General features: G+C 36.6%; 1 protein-coding gene across 7 annotated transcripts in view; it reads left to right on the top strand.

Annotated features, from left to right (window-relative positions):
- Window positions 1-24,216, top strand: part of RABGAP1L (RAB GTPase activating protein 1 like) — a 668,256-nt gene that overhangs the window by 388,073 nt on the left and 255,967 nt on the right. For all 7 annotated transcript variants that reach the window (XM_070498037.1, XM_070498036.1, XM_070498038.1 and 4 more), the window contains one exon: window positions 23,229-23,354. In XM_070498037.1, the coding sequence (XP_070354138.1) occupies window positions 23,229-23,354 (126 nt within the window). The remainder of the gene's footprint in view (window positions 1-23,228; window positions 23,355-24,216) is intronic.

Here is a 24,216-nt window from a genome sequence, read left to right as displayed (position 1 = left end):
AGCAAATGTATGGAAACACAAAAGGGCACAGCATATAAAGGGGACAATATGAAATTACAGGGTCCACACAGTTACTGTAGGAATTGTACGCAGGGAGAGGTATGAGGTAGAAATGATCAGAGGGGTAGGGACCAAATTCTGAAGACTTTGTAATCATGTCAAGAAATGTGGGTTTTATTCCAAAGCTAATGAGGAGCCATTGACCAGTTTGAAGCAAGGGAATGACAGTCAGATGTTCATTTCAGATAAATTCTTCTTATATGCGTGTAGAGGGTGGAATTGAAGGAACAAGCAACAGCAGAGAGACCACTTAGGAAATATCAATCTAAATAAGAGATGGAGAGACCCAGAGAAAAAGAAACAGAATTAAGAAACATGCAGAAGGCATAGGTTTTATGGATGAACTGACGAAGGAATGGTTAAAGGTAACATGTCTAGTTTTCTAGCTTTGGTGACTGGATGAACTGTGATATTTTGAGCCCAGGTAGAAAATACATCCATTGAGATTGAATGGAGGAAAAAGGTTAGGAGTTGATGATGATTTTTAAAAAAAAATTCTTTGAGTTTGAGATATTTTGGGGACATCTGAGTGAAGCTGTTCAGCAACTAATTGGATACTGGAGACTGATGCTGGGGGAGAAATCCAAGCTGAAATCACAAGAGTGGATCAGATCATCTAAGAAGAATAAATAGAGTAAGAAGAACAGGATAGCAGCCAGGAATGCCAGATATTTAAAGGGTTGATGAAGAAGAGGAATCCTGGGGCCGGCTCCAGGGCCGAGTGGTTAAGTTTGTGCGCTCCCCTGCGGTGGCCTAGGGTTCGGATCCTGGGTGCGGACATGGCACTGCTCGTTAGGCCACGTTGAGGCGGCGTCCCACATCCCACAACTAGAAGGACCTGCAACTAAGATATACAACTATGTACCTGGGGGAGGGAGGGGGTGGTTTGGGAAATAAAGCAAAAAAAAAAAAAAGGAAGAGGAATCCTTGAAGAATTTCTGGCTTTTCATTAGGGAGGAAGCAATGTATAAAGTCAAATGCAACAGAGAGGTCCAGCAAGTTTAACATGAAAGCATTTCTTTTAGGTTTGCATTCTGGAAGTGAAGAGCAATTATATTAGAATCATGGTCCTAATTCTGATAATTTTATTTTAATATAATGATATACAATGGTTCTATTGTGATTATTCACTTTATTTGAGTGAATATGGGTCATATTACAGTTTAGCATTTTAAACCTGTAGCCCTGTTAAACACATTATAATATATTAATTAAACTTCGAGAAGAATATCTCTCTGAGAAATCTGTTCTGAGATTTAACAGAGGTTTAGTTAATCGTAAGTTCATATTTATTTGGAAACACCTCCCCCCGAAAAAGAGAGAGTGATTTAAATAACTGGAAAACGCATATATCCGGAATTTTTTTCTATTTTATCTATTCTCCTTTTGTAAGGGTCACATGGCAAGTTGGTTGTTGTAAACTCATTCAACAAAATTGCTTCCAAAGTATGTCACAAGATGGGTAGAAATCCAGTCCAGTCTGTTAAACTTTCTATTTTGATAGAATTGTGCAGTTGTTACCATGGCTTATAAAAATAACTGGAAATATAAAAATGCCTTCAGAATCCTTGAGGAGGGATTAACTGATATTCATCATAGTGTTAACGAAGAACATATTGTAATTTTTAATTGACAGTATGTGCAATAATTCTATTAATCAGCACATTTCGTTAACAGCCCAACACATCCATTAACCAATTTAAATAAGAGAAGTTAACTGTAATTTTTTCTTTTGTATATTTTTGCCTCCCTGGTTTAAACAGGTAGAAGAATACAGTCTAGCTTAAACAATTCATCAAATACACTATCTCATGTTCCAGGGAGATATGTTATTAGGGGCTTACTGACTAATTTTTTTATCAGTTACATAAGCTATTGCTTCTTTTTGCTGCCAGACGTCCTTTGGTGGCTCCATATTAATCATTGTCAGAAACTGCTTGGGATGCTGTCTTTTCCTCACCCATAGTCATTTATATTTCACATTCACTGCCTAAGAGGAAAGAAAGACCAAAAATGAAAATATATTCAAAACCAAAAGTTTAAAATTTTTGTTATCCCATGTCTAAGTAGTTTTAAGAAATAGTTAGCTTCTCTTGGTGCTTGGAAATTTCCAGATGCTTTGATTATAATTTTGTAACTTGTGGTAGTTTGCGCAGTGGAAGAATTAAGTGTTTATCACAATAGATGCTGTTGTATCTATTGATGAGATTATAAGAAATGTATCATGGGACCGGCCTGGGGGCGCGGCAGTTAAGTTTGCACGTTCCGCTTCTGCGGCCTGGGGTTCACCAGTTTGGATCCCAGGTGTGGACCTATGCACTACTTGTCAAGCCATGCTGTGGCAGGCATCCCACATATAAAGTAGAGGAAGATGGGCCACAGATGTTAGCTCAGGGCCAGTCTTCCTCAGCAAAAAGAGGAGGATTGGTGGTGGATGTTAGCTCAGGGCTAATCTTCCTCAAGAAAAATAAAAGAAGAAAAGTATCATTTACAGTTGGAGAAGAATGTTATAGCACAGATTGCTTTTAGTCTAATTATAATGTTCATCTGCCTTTGAAGTTAAATATGCAATAATAATCAGTAATATCATTATAGTATTAGTCTTTGCTTAATTGGAAGTATAATAAATAATATCCTTTTAAATATTTCATTATTTTATTTTAAAAATAGTATAAAATATTTTAGATAATTTTTAACCCAGTATATTTTTCTGACATATTTATTGTCAAGCAGCTTTAATTGTTTGTTGTCGAACATATACTTTTTTAGACCTTCAGAAAATCATGCTCCTTTTTATCGTTAAGTTACCATAGGTATAGTAATATTGACATGTATGGAAACTTTCCAATTGTAGAAAGGATTATTTTTGGGTAATCCAGAATGTTTAAAAGCACTGAAGTTTTAAAAAACTATTACTAGGCACTACTCTTTTGGAAACCAGTTTGGCTTTATCTGATAAAGAGATGCATTCCCAGCAATTTCACTCCTGGATATATACCTTAGTCAAATTTTTGCACATGTGCACCTCAGTCATGTATTAGAATTGTCCCAGGATCCATGTTTATATTAGTCAACTCAACTGCTCACTATTGGAATGTCTACTATTATAATTGTAACTAGACATTAAAATGAATAAATTGTGGTATATTCATATAGTGGAATGCTCTACAGCAGTGAAATAATGTTTTACACTAAATATGTTAACATGAATGAATACTACAAACATAAGATTTAGTAAGAAAGCAAAGTATGTTTGGTATCATTTGTTATGATTCCATTTAGTATAAAGTTGAATAACAGACAAAACTAAACTCCTTTTCTAGGATGCTATATAGATGGTAAAACATAAATAACACCAATGAAGTGATTACTTTTAAAGTCAGGATAGTGATTTCTCTGAGGAGAAACTGGGAGTCATGCTTGGGAAGGGACACACATGGATCTTCAGGAGTATTGACAGTATTCTATCTCTTAACCTGTTTTTACTTCATAAGCAATTACTCATTAAAGTATACCTTTAACTTTTATGTATGTTTCTGTGTGTTGTGTTTCAACATAAAATAAGGTTTAAAAATTACGAATCCTTTATGCACCTCCCAAAAAACACAGGTTTAGGATAAGATTTAACCAATGAATTTAAGAAATGAGAAGCAGAGCTACTTCTTAGCTTTTCTGAAAATAAAGATTCCCCAGAGTCCAAGGAGACAAGATAGAGGCTTTCTAGTGTGTCTTTATGTGGATATAAAAGTAAAGGTATTTGTGCCATTATATTATTTAGGACTGTGTCTGCTACATGTGACATATGCTTAACTCAAAGTAGCTTAAATTAAAAGGAAATTTATTGATTCACATAACTGGGAAGTCTAGGGCAGAGACGATTTTGACATGATTGTCATTTGACATGATTTTGACATTTTGATGTCATTTGATATCATTTGACATGATTCCAGAGTTCATATTTTGTCGTCGGGAATCTGTGTCTCTGTGTCTCTGTTCTGCTTAAATCTTCTAGGCTTAATTTTATGGACAGGCCCCAAAGTGGGCAATGTGGCTGCTGGCTCGCCCAGCTTCTTGTCCTTTCAGTTTTACAACTTCATTTAAAAGGGACCATTTTTTGCTATAGCTCCTGTATTAAAAAAAAAAAAAAAAAAATCCCTGGAGGACTGTGATTGGCTTGCCTTGAGAAGCTGCCATCCTTGAATCGATTACTAAGACCAGGAAGGTAGGGTAATTCTGATTGGCCCGCCCAGGTCTTGAGTCTACGTCAGTGCTGACAGTGAACTGGATCAATTCCTCCTGAACAATGGAATGCTTTTCCTATAGGAAAAGGGGTTTTAATAACAGGTGATAGGGAGATAGGATGCTAGACAGATACATCACATCATCTTACAGTGGTGTCTTACTGCAAGAGTTTTTGTGTACTTTAAAATAAGCCCTTCTGTACTCTGAAATCACTTTTTCCTTATAATGCAAGAAATTTTCCTGTTCTGAGTTAATTCTTGCATCAGTGCTTTGGAGCCATTTCCCAATATCTTCTCCCTGTGTCCTGTAAATATATGCAAGACATTTTACTTTAAAAGATCCTCTCTTGGTCCTCCTATTTATCTTAGGTTTCTCTGCCCTTTCAAAGGTGAACTCTTTCAAATGATAGTAAAAAGCACAACTGTGAATTTGAATTGTGATTTAATACCTTTCAAGGTATATGACCTTGGGTAAGTTTCCTAAACTCTCTGAGCTTCAGTTTCTTCATGTATAAAATGGAAATAATATTATCATCCTTCTAGGTTTTTTCTGAATATTTAATACCTTACATTATGAGTGTAAAGAGTCTTATTTTGTGTCCAGCGTAAAGAATGCAGTCATGGGCTTAAACCCAGTCTTTACTTAATAGATGTGTAGTTATTGGAAAATCACTTAACTTTTTTGAATTCCGCTAATCTAATATTTAAAATGTAAAAATAATGTCTGCTTTCCAGAATTTTTGTGACAATCAAATAGGGTCGTGAATGAACGCCTCTAATAATGGTAGCTGCTGCTCTTTCTAAAATTAATAATTATTTTCCCAGCTAATTTTCTTTTGGTCCCTGCTCCCACTAACTTAAATTGATCACACGTAGCAAGCTAATATGTTGTACGGTACGTTTTATGGCTTATAAATAGACGTTCAGTTTAAATGTACTTTAGTATATATTTGATTTAAAAGGAAAATAAACAGAAGTTTTAATTCTCTTTACTTTTCAATGTGTAAACAGAAAATGAAAGCTCATGAGTTTATGATTTTCAGAATAGTCACACCCACCTTTGTTGAAGAAAACTAAAAACTAAAAAAAATCAGTGGAGTGTTCATTGCCTTCATGGAAAAAGGTAGATTGATTACCAAAAGATGTGAAACACAATCGTGCAGAATAGAAAATTTAATTTTATCCTAAATAAGGGGATTTTTAAAAATTGTCAACATGTAATTTCACTTCAGAAAACATCTTGACATGTGTTGCTTCATGTGAGTCTTAAAGACTTGAAGCCCTTAGAGCTGCTTTGTTTTGTGGTTCATTGTAGAGAGACGCAGTGGAAGCTTGGAGACTGTCTCCTTTCAGTGATTGTCTGTTAGTACAGACAGCAGATCATTATCAGATCTGTACCCAAACAATGATTACATCAGGCTTCATTTTCAGATTGTGCATGTGAGGCTGGTATTTAGTTTTGTATTTCATTGAGCCGTGAATGATACTTTGATACCTTAAATCGTAGGATTTTAATGTTTATCTCTTCCCTCCTCCAATAAAGCTACACTGATTCCCTGACAAAGCTCCTGTACACATCAAAGATAGATATTCAATATTAGAGACCCGCTATGCTCCGTCTTAATATTTTATTTAAAAATATTTGTTCAGTGATTTGTTTTTATTGTACTTTAGACCAATTGCATAATGATGATAAATTGGATTGTCTAGTTCAATGAGATGTTAATCATTGTAGTAAGTTAAATAGTTAGTTTAATGCTTTTTAAATAAAAGTAGACAGATCCCACAATACTACCTACTGGGAGAACTCAGTCTTATAGGTGAGGTTTGGTGGTAGAACTAGGTATTGATGCTCAGATCTTGATTGATTTTCTTTATGCTCATTGAGGAACAAGCTTAATAGCCAATACAAAGTACAGATAATACAAAAGTTTCTTATATTTAGCATTTATAATAATATTAAAAGAAATCAATTACTAATGTAGTTACTTTGGCTGACCTTAGCTTCTACTTTCATACCTATTTTTATACATTTTGTTGTCTCTTACCTTTGCAGGTGCCAACAGGTTGCCCTACTTATGTGACATGCTTTCATTGATAAAACCAAATGTATTCAGAGTTTTATTAAAGTTATCTTAAACAAATATTTAATACTTGATATTTATTTAAGTCTCTATTCTAAGAGCTTTGGAGGATACAAAATTAAAGCAGCATCCAGAGGTTGGGAGGAGCATACAAATAACTATACTACATGCCACAAAGATCTTTAGGATTCAGAGAAAACGAAGATCTTGTCAAGTTGAATGGAATAACAGAGACTTCGTGTTCTAAGTGCCATTTATAATCAACCTTAAAAGATCTGTAAAATTTCAAAGGCAGAGCTGTGCTACATAGTATACCCCAACCCAGCCGTCCACCCTGACCTTGTGTGCCTTAACGCCAAGGGGAGCTTGGACAGTGTAGCCTGTCACTATTTAAGTTATAAAAAGGGTGGAGTGCAGGAGGGAGATATTCTTCCCAGTGATACACAAGTGCTCTCATTTACATGAAAAGTAGCACATCTTTGCTACTTTCTTTTTAAGAACATATATTCCTGTACATCATTTTAACAGAAGAAAGGCCTTACAGTGGAAATTTGTTTTTGTAGTTTTTGATTAAATAAAATTTTTACCCATGCACTTATTTATTCTTTTTATTCTTTCAAGTATCTGCATATAAAGCACTAGTAGTTGTTGATAAAGAAGACATAGTCTCTGTGTTCAAGGAGGGAGAGAAAATGGAAATTTACATTTCTGGTCAGCTACAATGTGCATATGTTGTCTCTCACGTATGTCTCATTTAATCCTTACAACATCCCTTTGACATAAGTATTATTATTTATGATTTTTTAGAAATAAATAACTCAGACTTTGAGAAATTACTTGCTCAAGGTCAACCAGCTAGTAACTAAAAGCTTATCTGAGAATTCACATCTATTAGTTTAATTCCAAATCATGTTCTTTCTGCTGCAGCATCTTTTCTATATATGTCATCTATTTCTGGGCTCCCTTTCAAGGGCAATGATTGAATATGGAGTCTTTAGATTATCCTTTCATACAAAAGAAAAGTGATAGGTCCTTACTAAACCGACATATTTATAATTCATTTTTTTCTGTAATACATCCTCCACCACACTCCTGATTCGTTATCATGTTTTATATCAGTACTCTGCTAGAGTCAGATCATACCAGCTCATGAGAGCCAGTTGTTAAATTTTCAGGAATTTTGTGAACCGCTTGTTAATTAAAAAATTAAATGGACATTGTGGGTCATCAGGATGGCGACATAGGTTATTCTCAACTTCAGTTCCACTCACAAGAAGACCAGCTAGCAACTGTCTGTAGACAAGACACCATTATGAAAATCTCAGAACCTGGAGGTGAGGCTAAAGTGATCCTCCTGGACCACAGAGACTAAGAAGGATTGCAATAGAAGGGTAAGAGGAGCCACTACACTCTGACCATATTGCCCCTCCCCCAGGTTGGCACAGCACTGTACCAAGAGGATCTTCCTGTGCCTGAGGTTTCTCCAGTGGGGCGAGAGCCCACCGTAGACATTCAGCTCTCCTAGCATTGAAAGACACCTCCCTGGAGGCCCCCTTGGGTCTTGTCTCACAGAGATTACTAGGGAAATCTGTGGGGCTTGACCACTGGGGATCAGATAGAGACAGAGAAGGAGGGGTGGGACTTACAGCAACCAATGCTCAAGTCTTGGTGGGCTACATTCCTGCTTGCAGTGATACCCAATCAGAGGTTCAAGCCAGTGGCTTTTCTCATCTGCAGAGCCAAACCAGTGACCTCATCTGGCCAGGGAACTTGGTTAGCAATTCTGCCTGAATTGAATGTCCAGTCAATAGACCATACTGGCCTTGGAGCCTGTTTTACTGCCCTGACCAGGAAGGGAAGCAAATTCACAGCCCCACCCAATTGCCAAGCTTAGGCTCCAGTCTTGACTTGCCCGGAAGCCTGGTCAAAGAACCTGAGCAGCCATGGACCCCACATTACAGCCCAGCTCAGGCACAGGGCCAAGCCAGCAGCTGTGCCCAACTATTGAGCATAGCCCATGGCCCTGCAGAACCCTGTAGCCTGAACAGTGACCCTGGGCAGTGTCAGAGCCCAGCCTCCAGTCCTGCTGACCAGTGGAGGCCAAACTACAGCCCTGCTCAGCCACAAGGCCAGCCTACAGACCTGCCCAAAGGCTGAACACAGCCTATTGCCTCACCTAATCAGGAGCCTGGACAGTGATCCCACCTGACTGTAGAGCACAGTCTCTAGTCCCACCCAACTTCAGGGTACAGCTAGAGGCCCCTCCTGACCAGAGATCCTGACTAGTTACCTTAACCAACGATGAAGCACAGCCCACAGCCTACCTGATTGTGAAGCCAAGCCTGTGGCCCTCCTTTACCCCCCAACTTTAGGACACAGCCTCTGGACGTACCTGAATACAGCCCAGCCAGCAGCACCATCTGGCCAGGGAGCACAACCTTAGACCCCACCTGACCAGGAGCTATTGCAGAGCCCAGCCCATAATCCTGCCTAACAGTGGGTCCAAGTAGTGGTACCACCCTGTCAGGGATCATAACCTGTGACCTTGCCTGTCCCTAGGTGATGGCAGAGCACAGCTAGTGGCCCCACCTGACCATGGAGCACAGCCAGCAGCCTCATACAATCATTGAGCCCACCCAGAGGCCCTGCTTGTATGTGGAGCCCAGCCAGCAGACCCAGTCAACCATGTAGCCCAGCTAGTGGCACCCTTTCTCTCTACCTTAGAGCACAAGCAATGGCCTCACCCAACTAGAGACTTTGATACAAAGCTCTGCCTCCCCATGGTTGCTATCAGCTGACCCACCCAGTACCCCAAGCTGAGCTGACTGGTAAAAGTCTTTTCTTGCCAAAGCAAATCTGTAATGTCTGTACAAGGAGACCGCTTACTCAAGTGTGCAGGTAGCAATGCAAGGAATCAAGGATCATGAAGAAATCAGGTAAATATGACACCACCAAAGGAAACAGTGAACTACAAGAACACACAGACAGACAACTGAACAAAATTAGGAAAATGATAAACAAAATAAGAAGTTTGACAGAACAATAGAAACAGCAAAAAAACCCCAAACAAACCCAGAAATCCTGGAGCTGAAGAATACAATGACACAACTGGAGACTTCAATGGAGAGCTGCAACAGAGGTGATCAAACATAAGAAAGAATCAATGAACTAGAAGGTAGGTCATTTGAAATTATCAAGTCAGAGAAGTAAAAAAAAAAAAAAAGAATGGAAAAGAGTGAAGAAAGCCTATAGGACTTAGGGGACATCATCAGATGAAACAATACACACATTATGGGAATCCCAGAAGGAAAAAAGAAAGAGGAAGGGACAAAGCAGTAATGGCCGAAAACTTCCCAAACTTGAGGAAAGAAATGCACTTCCAGATTCATGAGGGCTAAAAGACCCCAAATGGTTAGAATCCAAAAAGGATTAAACTTTTAGATGGGGCATATTATAATTAAATTGTCAAAAATCAAAGACAAACAATTTTGACAATAGCAAGAGAAAAGCTACTCATCACATATAAGGGAGCCCTCAGAAAACTATTTAGTTTCTCAACAGAAACATTGTAGGCCAGGAGAGAGTGAGATGATATATTCAAAATATTGAAAGAAAAATAAAGGGCCAGCCCTGTGGCCAAGTGGTGAAGTTCTCATGCTCTGCTTTGGCAGCCCAGGGTTTGGATCCTGGGTGCAGACATGGCACCATTCAGTAGGCCACGTTGGGGCAGCTTCCCACATGCCAAAACTAGAAAGACCCACAACTAAAATCTACAACTATGTACTAGGGGGATTTGGGAAAAAAAAAAAAAAGGAAAAAAAAGAAGATTGGCAACAGTTGTTAGCTCAGGTGCCAATCTCTAAAAAACCCCAAAAAACTAAACCTGGCAAAGCTGTCCTTCAAAAATGAAGTAGAGATAACCCCCAGCAGTGGTGGTGGCACTGGCAACACCTCTGGCAGGGGGATGGAAGGTGAAAGTGGTGAGTGAAAGTCTATCTGGCTGCAACTGGTGGGTTCCATTGCTCCTCAGCAGCTCCTGGACTTCAGAGAAGAGATATCTATGACTGAAGGGAGGGAAAGGAAAGGGAAGGAGGCAGACAAAGAGAGTTGAAGGAACATGTTTTCTGCTGTCTGTCCCAGGAATTCAACAAGAGGACCACCCAAGACTTCTGAGACTCTCTTACTTGAGGATCCGCTTATTGGGCCATGGGCACATCCAAAGCCCCAAAGGCTAAGCACACACCTCCCCCATTCTGTTGCCAGCCCCTTCTTTTAAGCGTGTGTTCCCAAATAGAGTGATGAGGCACCTGCAAAAATGTGCTATAGCACCACCTGCTGGAACAGCAAAGAAAGACCTCTAATTGCCAGTCTGTTGAACTGTTAGAATCAAAGTAAACAAAGCTTTACCTAAATAAGAAAGGTGTTCATTACTTCAAATGCAGCAGCAGAAGCACATCTCATCAAATACTGTGAAAAATTACTGTGATACAGTATCATAAAAAGAAAATGACAATTCTCTAGCAACCAAACTCAAAGACACAGAATATTGTGATCTGATAGAGAATTGAGAAAAGCTGTTATGAAGAAATTCATTGGGGCCGGCCCCATGGCCAAGTGGTTAAGTTCGCACACTCTGCTTCAGCAGCCCAGGGTTTTGCCAGTTCAAATCCTGGGCACAGACATGGTACCGCTCATCAGGCCATGCTGAGGCAGCATCCCACATGCCACAACTAGAAGGACCCACAACTAAAAATACACAACTATGTACCAGGGGCCTTTGGGAGAAAAAGGAAAAAATAAAATCTTTAAAAAAAAAAAGAAAGAAAGGAATTCATTGACCTACAAGAAAACCAGAAAGGTAATTAAATGAACTCAAGAATAAAATTAATGAACAGAGGAATACTTTACCATTCTAAAAAAGACCCAAATTCTGGAGTGGAAGAACTTAATAAATGAGATGAAGAATGCATTAGAAAGCATTGGAAATAGCAGATCAGATGGAATAGAGAACAAGTCATCTGGAAGATGAGAATCTAGAAATGATTCAAGTGGAAGAGGAAAGAGAACTAAGATTTTTTAAAAGTGAAGAACCCTACACGAGCTATTAGACTCCATTAGAAGAGCCAACATAAGAATAATGGATATACCAGAAAGAGAAGAGAGGCAGAAGGGGACAGAGAGTTTATTTAAAGAAATAATAACTAAGAACTTCCTAAACCTTGGGAAAGAACTGGACATACAACTCCATGAAGCTAATAGATCACCTTATTATCTTCATGCAAACAGGCCTTCTCCAAGACAAATTATAATGAAGCTGTTGAAGTCAGTGATAAAGAAAGAGTCATAAACGTAGCCAGGGAAAAAAAGAAAGGAACCTACAAGGGAACCCCCATAAGACTATCAGCAGATTTCTCAGCAGAAACTCTATAGGCCAGAAGAGAGTGGAATGACATGTTCAAAGTATTGAAAGATAAAAATTGCCAGCCAAGAATACTCTATCCAGCAAAGTTCTCCTTCAGATATGAAAGAGAAATAAAGGCTTCCAAGACAAACAAAAGCTGAGGGAGTTCATCTTCACTAGACCACCTTACAAGAAATGTTGAAAGGAGCTCTTCTAGCTAAAATGAAAAGACAGAAGTACACAAAGTTTTGAGTAAAGAGATAGACAGAATTAGAAAACTGTAACACTATTTTAAAATAGAGTATTAAACAATTATAGCAAAAAGATTAAAGGGAAAAAAGCATTAAAAATGACTATAGCTACTACAATTTGCTAATAAATTCACAGCATAAAAAGAGAGAATTTGTGATAGCAAAAATATAAAAGAGGAGGAGTAAAAGGATGGAACCTGTATAGGCAAATGAAGATAAGTTACTCTCAGCAAAAAAAGGGCTCTTTTATCTATGAGACATTTTATGCAAACCTCATGGTAACCACAAAACTAAAATCTAGAGCAGAGACACAAAACAAAAAAAGAGGAAGCTGAACAAATCACCATGGAAAACCACCAACTTAAAATGGTAGACAGAAACACAAGGAAAAAGAAACAATGGAGATTTAAAACAACCAGAAAACAAGAGATAAAATGGCAATAGAGAGGTCTTATATATATCAGTAATCACCCTAAGTGTAAATGGATTGAACTCACCAATCAAAAGGCACAGAGTAGCTGGATGGATTAAAAAACAAGACCCAACTATATGCAGCTTTCAAGAGACTCATTTCAGCTCTAAAGACACACATAGGTTCAAAGTGAAGGGGTGGGACATGATATTCCAAGCAAATAGTTACCAAAAGAAGGGGGTATAACCATACTTAGGTCAGACAAAATAGACTTCAGGACAAAAATGGTAACTAGAGGCAAAGAAAGTCATTATGTAATGATTAAGGGATCAATACATCAGGAAAATATAACAATCCTATATGTATATGCACTCCCAACACCTGAGCACTGAAATATGTTAAGCAAATACTAACAGATCTTAAGGGAGAAATGGACAACAATACAAGAATAGTAGGAAACTTCAGTACCCCACTATCAGCGATGGATAGATCATCCAGAGAGAAAAACAACAAGGAGACATTGAATGGAATCATACCTGAGAACACATGGACTTAATGGACATATACAGAACATTTCATACAACAGCAGCAGCATATGCGTTATTCTCAAGTGCACATGGAACACTCACCAGGGTAGATCATATGATAGGACACAAGAGAAATCTTAGCATATTTAAGAAGACTGAAATTAAGTTATCTTTTCTAACCACAATGGTATGAAACTAGAAATCAACAAGAGGAAAGTGAGAAGATCTACAAATATGTGGTATCTAAACTACGCACTTCTTAACAACTAATAGGTCAAAGAGGAAATCAAAAGGGAAATAAAAAGCTATCTTGGAACAAATGAAAATAAAAATACAACATATTAAATCTTGTAGGATGCAGCAAAAGCAGGTCTAAGAGGACAGTTTATAGCAAAAGATGCCTATACTGAGTAATTAAAAAGATCTCAAATAAACAACCTAACTTTACACCTCTAAGAACTAGAAAAAGAAGGATAAATTAGGCCCATACTTAGCAGAAGGAAGGAAATAATAAAGATCAGAATGGAGAGAAATGAAATAGAGACAAGAAAAACAGTATAAAGGATTAACAAAAGTAAGATCTGGTTCTTCAAATACATAAAATTGACAAACCCTTAGCTAGACCAACTCAGAAAAAAAAGAGAGAAGACCTCAATAAAGAAAATTAGAAATGAAAGAGGAGACATTACAACTGATACTACAGAAATTCACAGGATCATAAGACACTACTGTGAACAATTATATTTTAACAAATTGCAGACTGTAGTAAAAACAGATACAGTTCTAGAAACACACAGCCTATCAAGACTGAGTGAGGAAGTAATCCAAAATCTGAACAGGCTAATAACAGATAAAGAGATTGAATCAGTAATCAAAGACCTCCCAACACAGAAAACTTCAGGAGCACACAGCTCCCCTGGTGAATCCTACCAAATATTTAAAGAAGAATTAATGCCACTCCTCCTCAAACTCTTGCAGAATATCACGGAAGTGACAACACTTCTAAACTCATTCCACAAGGCCAGCATTACCTTGATAGCAAAACCAATAACGAAACCATAAGAAAAGAAAACTAAAGACCACTGTCCCTGATGAATATGGATACAAAAAGTCTCAACAAAATATTGGCAAACCAAATTCAAGAGAACACATTAAAAGGATTATACATTATGCCCAAGTGGGTTTTATTGCAGGGACGCAAGGATGGGTCAACATACAGAAGTCAGTAAACATAATACATCACATTAGTAAAATGAAAGGTAAAAATTACATGATCCTTTCAGTAGATTCAGAAAAAGCATTTCACAAAATATCCTTTCAAGATAAAAACCATTCATAGATTGGGTATAGGTGGAATATACCTCCACATAATAAAGGCCATATATAACAAACCCACAGGTAACATTATACTCAAAAAAGAAAAATTGAAAGCTTTTCCTCTAAGATCAGGAACAAGACAAGGATGCCCACTCTCACCACTCCTATTCAATATAGTGCTGGAAGTCTTAGCTAGAGCAGTTAGGCAAGACAAAGAAATAAAATGCATCCAAACTGGAAAGAAAGAAGTAAAACTGTCACTATTTGTTGATGATATGATTTTATACATAGAAAATTCCAAAGAGTCAACCAAAAAATTGTTGGAACTAATCAATAATTTCAGTAAAGTTGCAGGATAGAAAATCAACATACAGAAGTTGGTTGTTTTCTTTTAGACAAATGAGGAAACATCTGAAAAAGAAATAAACAAAACTATCTCATTCATAATAGCATTAAAAACAGTGAAATACTTAGGAATAAATTAACCAAGGAGGTAAAACATCTTTACAATGAAAACTATGTCTTTGCTGAAAAAAGTTGAAGAAGACACAAACAAATGGAAAGACATCCTGTGTTCATGGATCAGAAGAATTAATATTGTTAAAATGTCCATATTACCCAAAGCTATCTACAAAATTTACTGCAACCCCATAAAAATGCCAAAAGCAAACTTCACAGAAATAGAAGAAGCAATCCTAAAATTTGTGTGGAACCACAAAAGACCCTGAGTAGCCAAATCAATCCTGAGAAAAAAGAACAAAACCAGAGGTAACATACTTTCTGATTTCACACCATACTACATACTAATTAAAACAGTATGATACTGGCACAAAAGCAGACACTTAGACGAATGGAACAGAATAGAGAGCCCAGAATTAAATCTCAGTAGATATGATCAACTAATATTTAGCAAAGGAGCCAAGAACACCCAACGGGGAAAGGATAGTCTCTTCAACAAATGGTGCTAGGGAAACTGGAGAAACATGCAGAACAATGAAATCAGACTGCTATCTCACACGACTCAAAAGAATTAGCTCAACATGGATCAAAGGTTTAAACGTAAGGCCAGATACTATAAACTCCTAAAAGAAAAGACAAGGAAGAAGCTCCTTGATATTGGTCTTGGCAATGGTTTTGGGACATGATGCCAAATGCACAAACAATGAAAGCAAAAATTAACAAATGGGCCTACATAAAACTAAAAAGCATCTACGTAGCAAAAGAAACAATCAACAAAATGAAAAGACAACCTACCCAAAAGGAGAAAATTCTTGCAAACCATACATCAGATAAGAAGTTAATATCCAAAATATATAAAGAACTCATATAACTTAATAACAAAAAAATCTGATTTAAGGGGCCAGCCCCGTGGCCGAGTGGTTCGGTTCGTGTGCTCTGCTGCGGCAGCCCAGGGTTTGGATCCTGGGCGTGGACATGGCACTGCTCGTCAGGCCACGTTGAGGCAGTGTCCCATATGCCACAACTAGAAGGACCTGCAACTAAGATATACAACTATGTACCAGGGGGGATTTGGGGAGATAAAGCAGAAAAAAAAATCTGATTTAAAAATGTGCAGAACTGGGGCTGGCCCCATGACTGAGTGGTTAAGTTTGCACACTCTGCTTTGGCAGCCCAGGGTTTCACCAGTTCAGATCCTAGGCGTGGTCATGACACCACTCATTAGGCCATACTGAGGCGGCACCCCACATGCCACAGCTAGAAGGACCTACAACTAAAATATACAACTATGTACTGGGGGGATTTGGGGAAAAAGCAGAAAAAAAAAAAAAGAAGATTGGCAACAGTGGTTAGCTCAGGTGCCAATCCTAAAAAAAAGTGCAGAACTAAGAAGACTTTTTTCAAAGAGGACATCAAAGTGGCCAACAGGCACATGAAAAGATGCTTGACGTCACAAATTATCAGGAAAATGCAAATCAAAACCACAATGAGATATCACTTCATACCCATTAGAATGACTGTCATCAAGAAGACAGGAGACAACAGGGGCTGGTGAGCATGTGATGAAAAGAGAACCCTCCTGCACTGTTTATGGGATTGTAAATTGGTCCAACCACTATGGAAAACAATACAGTTTCCTCAAAAAATTAACTCCACAATCCAGCAGTTTGTACCCTTTGTACCCAAAGGAAATGAAAACAGTGCTTCAAAGATATATATGCACTCCCATGTTTATTGCATCATTATTCATACTAGTGAAGATATGGAAACAACCTAAATGCCCATCAACAGATGAATGGATAGAAAAGATGTGGTATAATACATAATGGAATATTATTCAGCCATGAAAAAGGAGTATATCCTGTCATTTGCAACAACATGGATGGACTCTGAGCACATTATGCTAAGTGAGATAAGTCAGACAGAGAAAGACAAGTACTGTATGATATCACTTATATGTGGGATCTAAGAAGAAAAAAAATTTGAACTTGTAAAAAGCAAAGCATAAAATGGTGAATACCAAGCGATAGGGGGTGGGGAGATAAGATTGGCATTGTTTAAGGGTACAAAAAAGTAGTAAATAAGCCATAGTGATCTAATGCACAGTATAATGAATATAGACAACAATATTTTACTATAATTATGTAATCTGATAAAATAGCTGCAAAGGCAATCATATTACAATGAATAAATATGTCAAAGTAACACTTTGTACACCATAATGTTATATGTCAAGTATACTCAATAAAAAAAAATTGAAGTAGAGATAAAGACTTTCCCAAACAAACAAAAGCTGAGGGAGTTCATTATCACTATACTTGCCCTTCAGAAATGCTAAAGTGGGGGCCGACTCCGTAGCCGAGTGGTTAAGTTAGTTACTTTAAACGTAAATGGATCAATTCTCCAATCAAAAGACATAGCATGGCTGACTGGAAGAAAACAAGATCAAATAATATCTGCCTAAACAGACTTATGTTAGCTTTAAGGACACAAACAGATTAAGAATGAAGGGATAGAAAAAGACCATTCAAGCAAATGGTAACCCAAAGAAAGTAGAGGTAGCTATACTTATATCAGAAAAAATAGACTTTAAGTTAAAAGTTAAGCTAAAAATGGTCAGAGGAGTCAAAGAAAGTCATATAATGATAAATGGGTCAAATCATCAAGAAGACAACAATTATAATTATGTATGCACCCAACATCAGAGCGCTTAAATATATAAAGCAAATACAAACAGAACTAACAGGAGAAATAAACAGCAATACAGTAATATTTGGGGACTTTAATACCCCACCGTCAACAATGGATAGATCATCCAGGCAGAGAATCAACAAAGAAACAGCAGATGTGAATAGCACTATAGACCAAATGGACCTAACAGACATATACAGAACATTCTATTCAATAGCACCAGGATACACATTCTTCTCAAGAGCACAAGGAACATTTTCTAGGATAGACCATATATCAGGCCACAAAAAAGTCTCAGCAAATTCAAGAAGATAGAAATTTATCAGGTATCTTTTACAACCACAATGATATGAAACTAGAAATCACTAACAGGAGGAAAGCTGGAAAATTCAAAAATATTTAGAAATTAAAATTTCTGAGAATTTTATGTTCACACTCCTGAACATACAATGGATGAAGGAAGAAATTGTAAGGGAAATAAAAAAATATCTTGAGACAAATGAAAATGGAAACATGACATACCAAAACTTACGGGATACAGCAAAAGTAGTTCTAAGAGGGAAGTTTATAGTTATAAATGCGTACATCAGGAAAAGAGAAACCCTTCAAACAGCCTAACTTTACACCTCAAGGAACAAAAAAAAGTAGAAAAAACTAAGCCCAAAAGTTAGCAGAATGAAGGAAATAATAAACACTAGAAGAGAAATAAATGAAATAGAGAATAGAAAAACAATAAAAAAGATTAACAAAAGTAAGAGTTGGTTCTTTGAAAAGATAAACAAAATTACATACCTTTAGCTAGACTAAGGAAAAAGGGAGAGAAATCAAAATTATAAATTAGAGAGGAGACATTACAACTGATACCACTGAAATATGAAGGATCGTAAGAGACTACTATGAACAATTATACACCAACAAATTGGACAACCTAGAAGAAATGAATAAATTCCTGGAAACATACAAGACTGAAGAAATAGAAAATCTGAATAGACTAATAACAAGTAAGAAGATTGAATTAGTAATCAGCTCCCCCCACCCCTGCAACAAATAAAAGCCCAGGACCAGATGGTTTCACTGGTGCATTCTACCAAATATTTCACGGTGAGTCAATACCAATCCTTCTCAAACTCTTCCAAAAAATTGAAGAGAAGGGAGAACTCCCAAACTCATTTTACAAGGCAAGCATTACCCTGATACCAAAACAAGATGAGGACATTACAAGAAAAGAAAACCACAAGCCAAAACCCTTGATGAATATAGAGCAAATATGCTCCATAAAATACTAGCAAACTGAATTGAACAGTACATTAAAAGGATCATAGACCATGATCAAGGGTGATTGATCCCTGGGATGCCAGGATGGTTGAATATATGCAAATCATAAATGTGACACATTACATTAATAGAATAAAAGATAAAAATTATGTGATCATCTCAATAGATGCAGAAAAGTATTTGACAAAATTCAACATCCATTCGTGATAAAAATTCTAAACAAATTGGGTATAGAAGGAATGCACCTCAGCATAATAAAGGCCATGTATGACAAGCCAATGGCTAACCTCATACTCAATGGTGAAAGATTGAAAACTTTTCCTCCAGACATACAGATGGCCAACAGGTACATGAAAAGATGCTCAACATCACTAATTATCAGGGAAATACAAATCAAAACCACAATAAGATATCACCTCACAACTGTTAGAATGTCTGTTATCAAAAAAGACAAGAGATAAGTGTTGATGAGATTATGGTGAAGAGGGAAGCCTTATGCACTGTTGGTGGGAATACAAATTGGTGCAGCCACTATGGAAAACAGTATGGAGGTTCCTCAAAAAATGGAACTACCATATGATCCAGCAATTTCACTTCTGGGTATTTATCCTGAGGAAATGAAGACACTAACTCAAAAACATCTGTGCACCCCCATGTTTGTTGCAACATTATTTACAATAGCCAAGACGTGGAAACAACCTAGTTGTCTGTCAAGGGATGAATGGGTAGAGAAAATGTGGTATATACATGCAATGGAATATTATTCAGCCATAAAAAAGGAAATTTGTGACAACATGGATGAACCTTGAGGGCTAAGTGAAACAGTGGTATGCTTTATGCGAAATATGCTAAGTGACGTAAGTCAGACAGAGAAAGACAAATACTGTATGATTTCACTTATATGTAGAATTTAAAAAATCTAAAGTCATAAAAACAGAGTAGATTGGTGATTGCCAGGGGTAGGAGGTTGGGGAAATGGATGAGTATGGTGAAAAGGTACAAACTTCTAGTTATAAGATTAATAAGTTCTGGGGATGTGGTGTATGGCGTGGTCACTATAGTTAACAATACTGTATTGTATATTTGAAAACTGCCAAGGAGCAGATCTTAAAAGTTTTCACCACAAAAAAACAAAACTTGTAACTGTGTGAGGTGATGGATCTATTAACTAACCTATTGTGGGTAATCATTTTGCAGTATATATCAAATCATCACTTTGTACACCTTAAACTTACACAATGTTGTGTGTCAGTTACGTCTCAATAAAGCTGGAAAAAAATGATATAAACTTACAAGTAAATAATCTATATTAAAAACAAAAAGTAGTAAATATTGAAAATTAATCACTATTATTTTGCCACATTTTACTGTTATTTATGCTCTTGAGTCTGTTTATGTCTGTTCTATCTGTATGATGGAAATGCAGATTCTGTCTGCACGTCACTTCTCAACTTCAGTCTGTTTATTTTCTAGTATTTCATGTGTTATGGTAAAGGCCAAATGCTGCTAATGCTACAGCAAGGCTTCTATTATCCCACTTGTTATTGGAATTATTATTATTATATTTATTTGCATTGACAAAGCTAATAATTTATTATTGTCAGTAAATTTTTCTGCCATCATTGAAGTCATTAGTGGCCACCAGAAAGTGACTCTTGTTTACAATTTTGCAAAATATGTTTTTTCATATCTTTTATGTTTTATAATACCACCAATCTAGGCTAAGACTTCACTTCTTATTATTGACACTTAACTGAGGTATAATATCTTCCTTAAACAGGCATTGTCTTAGCCCTCAAAAGCAAAATGCCATTATAAGTCACTATGTGAACTTCCTTTTTCCTCTGCAGTGTAAATATATGTTGTTTAGCCGTATCTTATACATTTTTAGATTTTTGTTTTCATTTTCTAAACCTTTGACATATTTGTTAAATTTTGTGTGCCTATCCTGGTTGCTGCTACTGAGAGTGAATGCATTAATTGAAGAAAGAGAAATACCAATGGAAGCTTAATTAGACATGCTAAATAGATGCCTTTTAGTCTTTAAACTAGAAAGAGAAGGTTGCATTTCCACCTTCCAAAGGATTATACATATTTCCCATTACTTTCTCACTTGTTTTGTTAGCAACCTTTTTCTGTCTTCACAGGAGTTCGCTTTTTGGTCAGTTTTATGATGAGATAGTATCTGAGATCCCATGAGAGCTTATTACATCTGACCTTAGTCTTGATAGTCAATATTGATTCTACCCCAGCTGGATTGGTATGTTATAGGTTTAGTCCATTTTTTTCATGTGGCACATTAACTAACTGAAAATCAAAAACTTGGCTGTGTTGCTGAAGCTTGACATAGAGGATAGTAACTCTAAGACTACCTCCCTCCCCAAAATGTAGGTATATTAAAAAAAAAAAAAGGTTACAGGCTGGAATTGCCACTTTTATTTTTTAAGGATCAAGTTCAAACTGCCAAATGCTTTTGTTTTTGAAGAACGTTTATTAAATAATATATTGTTTATATATGTATGAGAGAGAGACAGACAAGGGGCGGGGAAAGAGGGGGAGAGAGAAATGGGAAAAAGAGAGAATTTAAGTTCCATACCTAAAAGCAAAGCAGAAATTTATGTCCATTTGTAATTTTCCTGAATAATCTGTCCTGATCTGGCCCATATCCAGTCATTTCTCTACTTGCAGTCTAGCTGTAGTGATGTCTCACTCTTGGTCCACACACCCAGCCTCCCCTATCCTAGGCCTTCTGTGTCCGTGTGAAACTCAAGCAGAGTTGCCTGTTCACTTGTCCCTTGGGAAGGCACTCTACCTGTACCTCTGTCCCAGCCAGCACAGTGCATGCATCTCACATGTTCAGTGACTGCATGTATGAATGCTGATAGGCATTTAAACCTTTTATTGCTTTAATGGTTTTACCACTTTCAGAGAAATCAAAGTTTTTCCCTTTTATAAGATATCAGATTTTAAAATACTCAACTAATCATCATTCACTTAGAAAGAGGGAGAATTCAAATGAGTTAGTTTCTCCAGGGCTGACTACAGTTATCTTGCATGTGGCTTTTTTGTATAGCCATTTTAGTAGAGATCTGAGAGGAAGATGAAGAGACTGAGAACTGGGTGGTAAGAGAAGTATTGTAGACCATGTATGTGCAAGTTAGTGTCCCTTGAGGCTTCAATGACAGAACTGCTAAAAGAGTGAAGAATACAGTGTACTTATATTCTAAATACCTAAATATAAGCTGAAAAATGTTTGCTGACTTGAACAGCTGGGGTCAAAGCCCAAGCCCCAGACAACTTATAGATAAAAAAGAAATAAGCAAATATTTAGAGAATCAAAATGACAACAGCTAAATGTACTTATTTAACTTTTGGTGATTTTATTTAACTAATTTATGTATTTCATTGTTTATAGGTAAAAAATGTAAGTGGCCAATTTGTATAGGAACTTAAATAAACAGTTACATTTCTAAGTGGGTGAATACATCTCTGCTTAATTCAGTTATTCGGGCAGGAAGTTAGTCTAACAAAGGAGTCAAATACAGTCATCAGCCAAGGTCAGACTTTCAGAGAAGTGACATTTAAAGTGGATGTTCACATAATAGTTACATCCTAGGATTGAGTGAGAACAACTCTTTATTCTGTTTGCTTGGTGTAATTTCTAGAATATTGGATATATCCCTCTCTAAGTTCTTTCAGCTTGTTGATACCACAATTTAGAGATTTGTTCTTTGATTTCAGACTTCATTCTCTGTTCAGATAAAAATACCTCTGGGAGGCTATAAGGTATATTAGATTTTATTAGTTATTTAAATCTTAATGACAGAGCTCATAAATTCTTTCCTGAAACTTTTTTATAGAAAGAAAAATAGCAACATCAAGAAGACCCTGGGAGGACAGTATTGCACAATCTATCAAGATTAAAAATGCATTAATCCTTTGACCCAGGAATCCCTCTTTTGGGAATATTATTGGGGGGATAAATACAAGATGCATCACAGTGTATATAGAATGCTATCTTTTATGTAGGAAAGGGAAAAAATAAAATAAATGTAACTTTTTATTTGCATAAACGCTGGCAGGATACGTGAGAAATTATTAGGAGTAGTCATGAGGTTATGCCAAAGAGGTGGGGGGAGGCAGGTGCAGGGATTAGTGTACAGGGGGATAGAGAGGAGTGAGACTTTCACCTTTATATACTTTTACTTTTTGAGGAAAATTGTTTTGATTTTGAATCACGTGACTTTACTACCTATTTTTAAGATGGCTTAATAAGTGAATGACAGGATGATTAAAATTCACGAGAGAGAGAAACTCATCTCCAGGGAGGAAGCTGGAAGCTTTGAACACAGATTTTACCTGTGTCTCTGAAGAAGGCTGGCTCTGAATAACTTCATTCACTAGAGGCCTTTAACCGTTAATGCAGAGGACTCATAACATGAAGGAACTTTTTGGACATTCTGGCCAAATGCCACTCAGTCATGTTCTATGTGTATATGTTCTCCTGTAGATGCCAGAAGAACAAGCATTCTGTGTTTTGGTGAAAATCATGTATGACTATGGTTTACGAGATCTCTACAAAAACAACTTTGAAGATCTTCATTGCAAATTCTATCAGTTGGAGAGACTAATGCAGGTAAGTAAAAATTAGGAAATTTTATCACTCGAGTTTGTTGTTATAGAAAAAGTCTTAATAAAATTGATGAACAATAATGATTTATGAAAGTTTAATGAAATTCTACAGAAAATGTAGATGGATTTGGTTTCTGACCAATGAATACAGTGGGCTTAATATCATAAAATATTTATTCAATCATTGGCCATTTTTAGAATAGTCTTCCATTTTAAATATTCAACTTTAGTACTTTGAAGTGCGAACATAGTAAGTTGTCAGTGAAGAGATTGCCTAGTATTATTTATAAAGAAGTGAAGATATTTACAGAATAAAAATGGAAATACTTAAGAGCTTTCTCTATATTAATTAGCACCAGTACCATATTTAGGTCCACATGTAGAGAACGCGTTGAAGAGACAAGAAGATATTGATAAGAGAAGAAGAAACACCTAAAATATTGTAATGTAGAGACATAAAAATTTCCCCCGTATAATTTCCTGATCTCTAACAATGTTGTAACTTTTTCACAATGTAAAAATTTCATAATATATAAATGTGTAAATTTATATATATGAGAAACATTCTTTTATGTATATATGTCAAACGTACATAATAAAAAGAATTTTGAGTAAGGGCAAAATTATTGGCCAATGCTGATAAAAGGAATTACTGAGGAGCTTTGAAATTCCACCTGAGGTTGGAAATCTTAAATTTATAATGGGTCTATGCAGCATCTGTATGTGGCTTTCTCCCAATATGAACTATTGGGAATCCAAGAGAAATGTGAAGGAAATGCATAAATGGATTGATTCCATAATGGGGAAAAGTAAAGTGATTGGGGAGGACGGTTAGTAGGAAGTGACAGAAGATACTGGTGGGAGCT

Source organism: Equus asinus, chromosome 25 (assembly GCF_041296235.1).
Source record: "Equus asinus isolate D_3611 breed Donkey chromosome 25, EquAss-T2T_v2, whole genome shotgun sequence".
Taxonomy (NCBI): domain Eukaryota; kingdom Metazoa; phylum Chordata; class Mammalia; order Perissodactyla; family Equidae; genus Equus; species Equus asinus.
This window is presented reverse-complemented; position numbering and strand designations above follow the sequence as displayed.